The 8,735-nt window shown below is 41.1% G+C and overlaps 1 protein-coding gene across 5 annotated transcripts in view; it reads left to right on the top strand.

Moving 5' to 3' along the window:
* Positions 1 to 8,735, top strand: part of LOC308425845 (ABC-type organic anion transporter ABCA8A) — a 67,154-nt gene that overhangs the window by 33,024 nt on the left and 25,395 nt on the right. For all 5 annotated transcript variants that reach the window (XM_080923420.1, XM_080923419.1, XM_080923416.1 and 2 more), the window contains exons 19-22: positions 1 to 69; positions 2,458 to 2,624; positions 5,323 to 5,456; positions 8,155 to 8,292. The exon at positions 1 to 69 is cut by the window's left edge and continues 130 nt beyond it. In XM_080923420.1, coding sequence (XP_080779546.1) covers positions 1 to 69; positions 2,458 to 2,624; positions 5,323 to 5,456; positions 8,155 to 8,292 — 508 coding nt within the window. The remainder of the gene's footprint in view (positions 70 to 2,457; positions 2,625 to 5,322; positions 5,457 to 8,154; positions 8,293 to 8,735) is intronic.

Below are 8,735 nucleotides of genomic sequence, written 5' to 3'. Positions count from 1 at the left end.
GCAACTCTGTGCAGTGACCAGGCTTCGCTTCTTGAAGTTAAAGTACGAAAGGAAATCCATCGTTATTCTGTGAGTACTAAATTATCGCCATGGCTTCCAAATGTTGCATTAAAACATACATCAATAGAACAACAGGATAGTAATAGAAATAAATTCCAGTGCAGGTCCATGCCTGTTATTTCTGTTAACAGTCTTGGTAGTTACACATTATTATATTAATACATTGAATGAAAGAATAAAAAAACCTCTTAGAGATAGTATGAGGCCCTGAGTCTTTCTTCACTGCCATTACTCCTTTAAAGTCTCCATGGTAGAAACAATGGATACTTTAGAACTTAGTTGTGTGTGTGTGTGTGTGTGTGTGTGTGTGTGTCCTGACTCAGACTTCACAGAATTCTCTAGAACTGTAATATGCTTGTAAAGTTGGCACATCTTCAGGTTCTCCCTCTTCTCTGTGGTTCTTATGCCCAAATGGTCCCTTCTCAAGCTCTGCCAAGTGTCAGGCATTTTTTAGGAGTTGAACATCAAAGATACCAATTGATTCTCAAGGAACCTATCTCTTGACCTTAGCACCCTGGGCCCATCTTATAGTCAACTACCTTGTAAATTAGTCCCCTCATGGGATCTGGAACATACACTAGAATTCCAGTCAATACTGGCTGAATCCATGCTTCAAATGGAGGACATTATCATGATTAAAAGCAAAAGAAGGATCTTCGTGGTTAGTTCAAAAATGCTTTGGAAAACAGACTGGGTGAGCCACAGAGCAGGCAAGAAGTCTTTGAGTTCCCCATGTGCTGGGGCCCTTCCCCAGCCTGTTGATAGATGGCCCACAAGATGATGTAAGGTGCCGGTTAGGGAGGAGTGGTCCAGGTGTGGTGGTCGGAAGAATCTTGCAGATCAGCAGTCGGTCACCTCTTCACTTACACAGGTTTCACAGAACCAAGTCAGACGAATGATTATCCAAGGAGTGCACATTATATCCTTTCGTCCGTGGATGTGTATTTGATATTTCATTATACGCGTCTGGGGTTACAAGTTCAGTTGCAATTAGAAAGCACAAACGGGACCGATTTTATTTGTATTATTAGCCCTATAACTCCAATTCAAAGACTCTAAGGAATGTCTTCTATCAAAGCAAATACATGCATGATGTATGCTTTGGGGCTGGCAGTATTCACAGTTTTAAGTTCCCCAGACTAACAGAAAATATCTGAACAGCTCTTTTTATGAAAACCAAACATTCACATGTAACTCCTTTTACTGTTGTCTTTCATCATCTATGAAGTAGAAAAAGTTTATTTTAGCCAATCTTTCCTATTTGGTGAAGTCTACTCCTCCAGGGGGTGAACCTTGTACAACTCTCCTATCTTTAAACTATGTTTTTCAGAGGGCTCTAAGGATGTTATAAAATGGGACCTAGAATCTGTTACTAATCCTCCTAGCCAGTAAGAGTTTTTCAATGAACCCTGTTTACCCTTTACCAATGATCCTGTTTGAGCTTGCTTAGGTGCAGATGCGGAGAGAAGGTTTGTGGAGTCACAGGTCTCGTTTACAGTTTCCTAGCTTTTGCTTATCCAAACTTACTGCAATCTCTAGGGCATACAAAAGACTTCTAAATAGTGGCCAAATAAAGCAGGAGTGAATTTAGGACTTTCCCTAAAAGCAAAAGTAAGTTTCAGAAATTCCTTTAAAAAAAAACAAAACTCAGAAATAATTATCTCAAGAAAAGATATAAAATGAGTTTCATGCCGAAAGTCCCCAAGAATACAATGCGCAGAGACAGCAGGACAGCGATTGCAGCATTTGGCTCAGCTTTGCTGGAGCTGTGTCAAACAGCTGTGCTGGCCCTCATGACTCTCACCGTCCCCAGTGGATGTGGCTGTGCCACCCATGCTTGGAAGGAGATGAGGATGCGCTTCCGGTACTGGCGCTGTAGGGCTCAGATCCAATTTTTAAACTTTCCAAGTGGGAATCAAAGGAAAGTAAAAGCACAAAGATAAGTAGTGGTTTGAGACGGCGAGGCTTGGGAAGCTGTTGCCACGAGCAAGACTAGAGACAATGGTGGGGGGGTGGGGAGCAAAGAGCAACTCGTGAGTCTGGGGAAGAGAACACTGTGCAGCAGGTCGGGAGCATTGGCAGAAATGCAGAGAAAAGGAGGCTACATCTCAACTTGTCACGCTTGTTAGAAGCCACCTTCTGAGATTGCACAGGCTGTCCCATGGTCGGTCAGAGGGCAGAAAGGGACGTGGGTACACCAAGAATAAACCCTCGGTTCTTCCTTCCACTTTAAAGACAAGGAACCATTTAAGAACCAAGACATAGGACCATACGTATGAAGGTCTCTCTTTAAGCATGTCTTGCTTGTAATATAGCTCTGCCTTTGAAAGAGTGCTTTGAAGACTGGAAAATGGCTATCAACCTCTGTTGTCTTTTTTTTTTTTTTTTTCCATGTAGGATTCTGATTCTGGGGATCGGACTCCTGCATGTTCTGTCGGCAAATGTTCACAGGATAGTTCAGCAGAGGGATTACTGTTGGGAGCTCTCTCCCCAGATGTACTTCCTCACGCCTGGCCAACAGCCGCAGGCGCCCCTCACGAACTTACTAATCATCAACAAAACAGGTAAAAAACATCTCTAATACGTAGTTTCTGAATGTTGTCACCGTTAAGAACATTGCGTAGGAAAGACACACGCGATGAAAAGATGAGTGTGTCTTACACTCAGTTTAGGAAACTCAATATTAAACTGGAACAACGGAGCCAACAATACATGATAAAGGAGATAATGTATTATGTCAGCACATACTGAAAATCAAGGTTTATATAAAAATATTCCCAAAGTTTCATGTCATGATGATTATAAAGAGACTTGATAGTTGGATAGATAAACCGCCATTAGTTTAATACAATATGCTGTTTGAGTCTAGGAAGTTTTATTCTATTTTTTTAATTGAACAATTTTATTTTAAAAAACAAAGATAAATGTACAGATTTTAAGCATTTTTGCATAAAAGTATACGAATACATTTTTGTCAGTACTTGGTTTTTTTAAAGGTTTGATAGTGTGCATTAAGATCTCACTAGCTACAATGAGAATAAAGTACATGTAAAACAAGATGTGACCTAGAATTAAAGTTTCTTGGTGTGTAAAGATTAAGCGTAATGGTTTTTTTCTTTTCTTTTCTTTTCTTTCTTTCTTTCTTTCTTTTTTTTTTTTTTTTTTTTTTTTTTGAACTTCATATAGTCTGTGAATTGTTTCTGGGGTGTTCAGAGATTTCTGGGGTTAATATCCAATTATCAGTGACTGCATATTATGTCTGTTCATTTGTTACTGGGTTATCTCACTCAGGATGATATTCTCTAGATGCATCCATTTTCTTAAGAATTTCGTTAAGTCATTGATTCTGATAGCTGAGTAGCACTCCACTGTGTAAGTGTACCACAATTTTTGTATCCATTCATCTACTGAAGGACATCTGGGTTCTTTCCAGCTTCTAACTATTATAAATAGGGCTGCTGTAAACATTGTGGTGCATGTGTCTTTGTTGTATGTTGGAGCTTCTCTGGGGTATATGCCCAGAAGTGGAATAACTGGGTCTTAAGGTAGTACTATGTCCAATTTTGTGAGGAATCGCCAGACTGATTTCCAGAGTGGTTGTACCAGTTTATAACCCCACCAACAGTGGAGAAGTGTTCCTCTTTCTCCACATCCTCACCAGCATCTGCTGTCATATGAGTTTTGGATCTTGGCCATTCTGACTGGTGTGAGGTGAAATCTCATGGTTGTTTTGATTTGCATTTCCCTGATGGCTAATGATGTCGAGCACTTCCTTAGATGCTTCTCAGCCATTAGATATTCCTCAATTGAGAACTTTGTGTTTAGCTCTGTACCCCATTTTTTAATAGGGTTGTTTGAGTCTCTGCTGCCTAGCTTCTTGAGTTCTTTGTATACCTTGGATATTAGGCCTGGAAGTCTTATTCTAAAAGTCCAAGATGTTAACAAAAGTTTTTCATTATCAGAGTTATTTTTAACTAGAAGAGACCATAAGAACATGAGCATTCTTATATTATCCGACCAAATTTAGAAGGTCTATAAAAGAACCTTAGGAGACTCAGCGAGAATCTCACTGGGTCAAGCACTGGCTGGACAAGCACGAGTTCAGATCCTCAAAGCCAACATAGGCGTGTCGGGTATGACTGATTTCTCTTCATGCTGTATCACAAGTGCAAGTGTGAGTGGAAGTAAACACACACACCCGACCCCAACATGTGAGAGTTGCTTTTGGTCATGGCGTTTTATCACAACAGTAGAAAAATAGCGAAGGTATCACACTCTGTTGATGGCCCATGCCAGTACTCATAGGTGCAGCACTTACCAGACTCTACAGATTATAAAGAAACAGAGCCTGGAACTGGGGAAGGTGTCAAGGTAGGAGGTGTAGCTGGAATGATTTAGGAAAAGTAGTGGAGAGTAGGAATATGACCAAGATAGTTTCTATGCATATTTGAAATCAAATAAAAAATGGGCTTAAAAAAAACTTGATGGATGTGGAGACCTATGTGCAATCCCAGAGACAGCAGCTGGCCAGACAGACTGAGTTGGTGAGCTCTGACCCAAGGGAAAGACCCTGGTTCAATACACACAGTGAAGAGTGATCAAAGAAAATACCTGACAGACCTTTGGCCTCCACATGCATGTGCACATCCATGTAGTCTTACACATATAATAACATACATGCATGAACATAGAGCAAAAGAGGAACAGAAGGTACTTGCTCAGAAAAGAAATATATGGAGAATTAAAATCCATACTATTGCTGGATGTTTTTATGTATTGGCTTGACACAAGCTGGAGTTAATCACAGAGAAAGGGGCTTCAGTTCAGGAAATACCTCCATGAGATCCAGCTGTAAGACATTTTCTCCACAAGTGATCAAGGGGGGGAGGGCCCATCCCATTGTGGGTGGTGCCATCCTGGAGTGGTAGACCTGGGTTCTATAAGAAAACAAGCTGACCAAGCCAAGGGAAGCAAACCAGTAAGTAACATCCCTCCATGACCTCTGCATCAGCTCCTGCTTCCTGACCTGCTTTGAGTTCCAGTCCTGACTTCCTTTGGTGATGAACAGCAATGTGGAAGTGTAAGCTGAATAAACCCCTTCTTCCCCAACTTGCTTCTTGGTCATGATGTTTTGTACAGGAGTGGGAATCCTGACTAAGCCAATGCTTTAACAATCAAGTGGCTGTGAAGAGTCCTTTTGATACATAACTTTGTGGTGTTCCCTTGGATTTGCAGTGCCTTTTACATTTTCTTGTCTACTAGGAGCAAAGATCGATGACTTCATACATTCGCTGGAGCAGCAGAAGATAGCTTTGGAAGTTGATGCCTTTGGGACTAGAAATGGCACAGAAGACAGTCGGTATAATGGAGCTATCATCCTATCAGGTGGTGAGAAGGTACGTGCATCTCCTGTTAACAGAATTATGGCTATTATAGAGCAATTTAATGAAAAATGGCATCTGAGACATTATTTTCAAATGACATATCTGTAAATCTGAGAAGAGAATTCTGGCTGATTATGCCATTTAAACATTAAACTTACTTAAGAGAATGCATAAAATCTGTACGTTCATTCATTATTCGGAGAACTTTATTCATGAGTTCAATATAATAACATTACATTCACTATCAGCTCATTATATAATTATTACTTGGGTTTGATTCCTGGAACCCATATGGTGGAAAGAGAGAATTGACTCCTGCAACTTGTTCTCTGACTTTCACACATACACATTGAACATGTATGTACATGTACAGGGGTACACACATATACACACATACACAGAAAAAACACACAAATGAATAAATGTAAAAGAATAAAAAATATAATTTATACTTGCTATCCTGAGCCTCAAGCCAGAGGTTCCAAATATAATCCCTAAATCAGATACAGTCTGTAAATGTTACATGGCTTTCCTTGAAGTGATGTAAATAAAGCTCGAATTATCCCAAACAAGCCTCACTGAGGGAACCAGTCAATATGTAGGATTTCTTACAGGAGTTATGGGTGGATTGTGTATCTGTATCATCAGAGTTCATCCCAACATGGGTGGCAATTCCCAAAGATGCAGCCCTACAGCTCACTGCTCAGCTTGTAGACCCATCTCCGCAGAAGAGTCCTCTCTTCCTCAGTAATGTAACTAAACCTAGTCAAGCTACTCATAGGCATTATGGCTTCATGAATTTTTTGGGTTTTATCCCTCTCACTTCTCCATTCAGGAGGGAATGTTGGGATTCCAAGCAAATGGCTACAGGACAGCAACCACAGTTTGTCCTATTAGAGGTTTGTTTAAAATTTGATTACATCCCATTGCTTCATTAAAGTATTTAAAAATTACAGAATTGACTTATGTATCTCAAAGGAGGAAATTGAATAACCTCTAGTCTATCAGCTGTATCACAGAGAATATGCCATCTTTTTAGTAATTGAAGAGTTTTGCATACTTTTTATTAATATTTTATAGTACCCCTCCCAGTCCACCCACCAACAGTTACTCATCCCATTTCTCCTCCCCCATCTTCAGTAAGATGCTACACCATCTACCCCAGTAGGCCTCCCCATTACCTGGGGTCTCAAGTCTCTTGATGGTTAGGTATATCTTCCCTCACTGAGGCCAGACCAGGCAGTCCTCTGGTGGGGAGATTCATATAAGCTAGTGTATCCTGCCTGGTTGGTAACTCAGTGTCTGAGAGATCTCAGGGGTCCAGGTTAGTTGAGACTGCTGGTCTTTCTATGGGGTTGCCCTCCTCCTCAGCTTCTTCCAGCCTTTCCCTAATTCAAACACAGGAGTCCCTGGCTTCTATCCATTAGTTGGGTGCAAATGTCTGCATCTGATTTTGTCCCGCACAACCGTCTCGCCAGCAAGAACGACGCGGCACACGAAATAGGATTCTTCTGCGGTAAAGCTTTAATGCTCTCGAGAGGCAGAGCATAAGCTTGCAACAAGTGAAGACGAAGACCCCGAACTATCTAGCCCATCCCCTTATATAGGAATCAGTCCTTGCCTTGAACGTGGAGCCCCCTGATTGGTTGAAACTCATCAGGCCCTATGATGCCACGGGAGAGGCAGATCTCAAGGAGTGGAAAGTTACCCAGCACGTGCGCACATGACTTGTTTACTGCTAACTCCAGCTGGATGTCAGCGCCACCTTGTAATGGAGAATGTGCAGGCAGCGCCCCACAAGATTTGTTTGGCTCCTTGGTGGGCCTCTCAGAGGACAGCCAGGCTAGTTTGTAAGCACACCATAGCATCACTACTAGTGTCAGGCCTTGGAGTCTCCCCTTGAGTTGGATCCCAGTGTAGGCCTGTTACTGGACCTCCTTTCCCTCAGTCTCTTCTCCATTTTTGTACCTGCAATTCTTTTATACGAGAACAATTCCGGGTCAGAATTTTTTGACTGTGGGATGGCAACCCCATCCCTCCATTTGATGTCTGTGTTTCTACTAGTTCCCTCATCCCGATGTTGGACATTTCATCTAAGGTCCCTCCCTCCTTTTGAGTCCTGAACATCTCTCACCTCCCAGGTCTTTGGTACATCCTAGAGGGTTTCCTCACCTCTTAGCTCCTGAGCTTGCCTGTTTTTATTCTTTCTGCTGGCCTTCAGGGTTTCACTCCTGCTCCCCTGCCCCAAGACCTGATTATGTTTTCCTTCCCTTCATCTTCTCCCACAATCAAACCCCCCCCTCCTTTCTCCTCCACTCCTTCCCCATGATTGCTTTCTTCTCCCTCTCAAATGGGACTGAGTCATTCTCACTTGGGCCCTTTGACTTGTTACTTACTCTTCTTGAGTTCTATGGATTGTATCCTGAGTATTCTGTACATTTTTGGGCTAATGTCCACTTATTAGTGAGTACATACCATGCATGTCCTCTTGGGTCTGAGTTACCTCACTCAGGATGACATTTTCTAGTTCTATCCTTTTGCCTGCAAAAACTCGTGATGTCCTTGTTCTTAATAGCTGAGTAGTATTCCATTGTATAAATGAACCACATTTTCTGCATCCATTCTTCTGCTGTGGAATATCTGGGTTGTTTTGCAGGCAAGATTTATGTTTTCTTCTTCCAGACTGATAAATCTTTTTGTTACATTTTAGGATTACAACTTTACATTGGCATGCAATACCAAAAGAATGAATTGTTTTCCGGTTCTGGTGGATATTGTGAGTAATGCACTACTTGGACAATTCACACCATCAGCACACATTCAAACTGACCGCAGCACATTTCCTGAGGTTGGTATGTTCTTGTAGATTCTACTATATCTGGAGCCTTCTAGACTAATTCATTCAGAATAATCCTAATGGTCTTGTTATTTTCTTTTATATATTAGATTATAATTTGTATCTACCTTAGTATCTATATTAATTTGACATATAGTAGTATGTTGCAGTATATTATATATGACTATGCATAGTCAATTGAGCTATTCACTGTGAGCACTAAATGCTAAATTAAGAGAGATAAATCTAAGCACGCTGACTCACACCTATAACAGTAGTGCTTAGGAGGTTTTGGCAGGATTATTATGAGTTCAAGTTCATCCTATATTACAGGATAAGACTATATTAAAGAAATCAAAAGGAGGAGGAAGGGGAGGAGAGGTGGAAAAAAACTAAGTTGTGAAATTTGTGAGCTGGAGTTCCTGAATATTGAATTGGTTGCATTGGTTTAAAGT

This window comes from Micromys minutus, assembly GCF_963924665.1.
Source record: "Micromys minutus genome assembly, chromosome: 10".
NCBI classification, from domain to species: domain Eukaryota; kingdom Metazoa; phylum Chordata; class Mammalia; order Rodentia; family Muridae; genus Micromys; species Micromys minutus.
The sequence above is the reverse complement of the archived record's forward strand: the minus strand, read 5'-3'. Positions and strand labels throughout refer to the sequence as shown.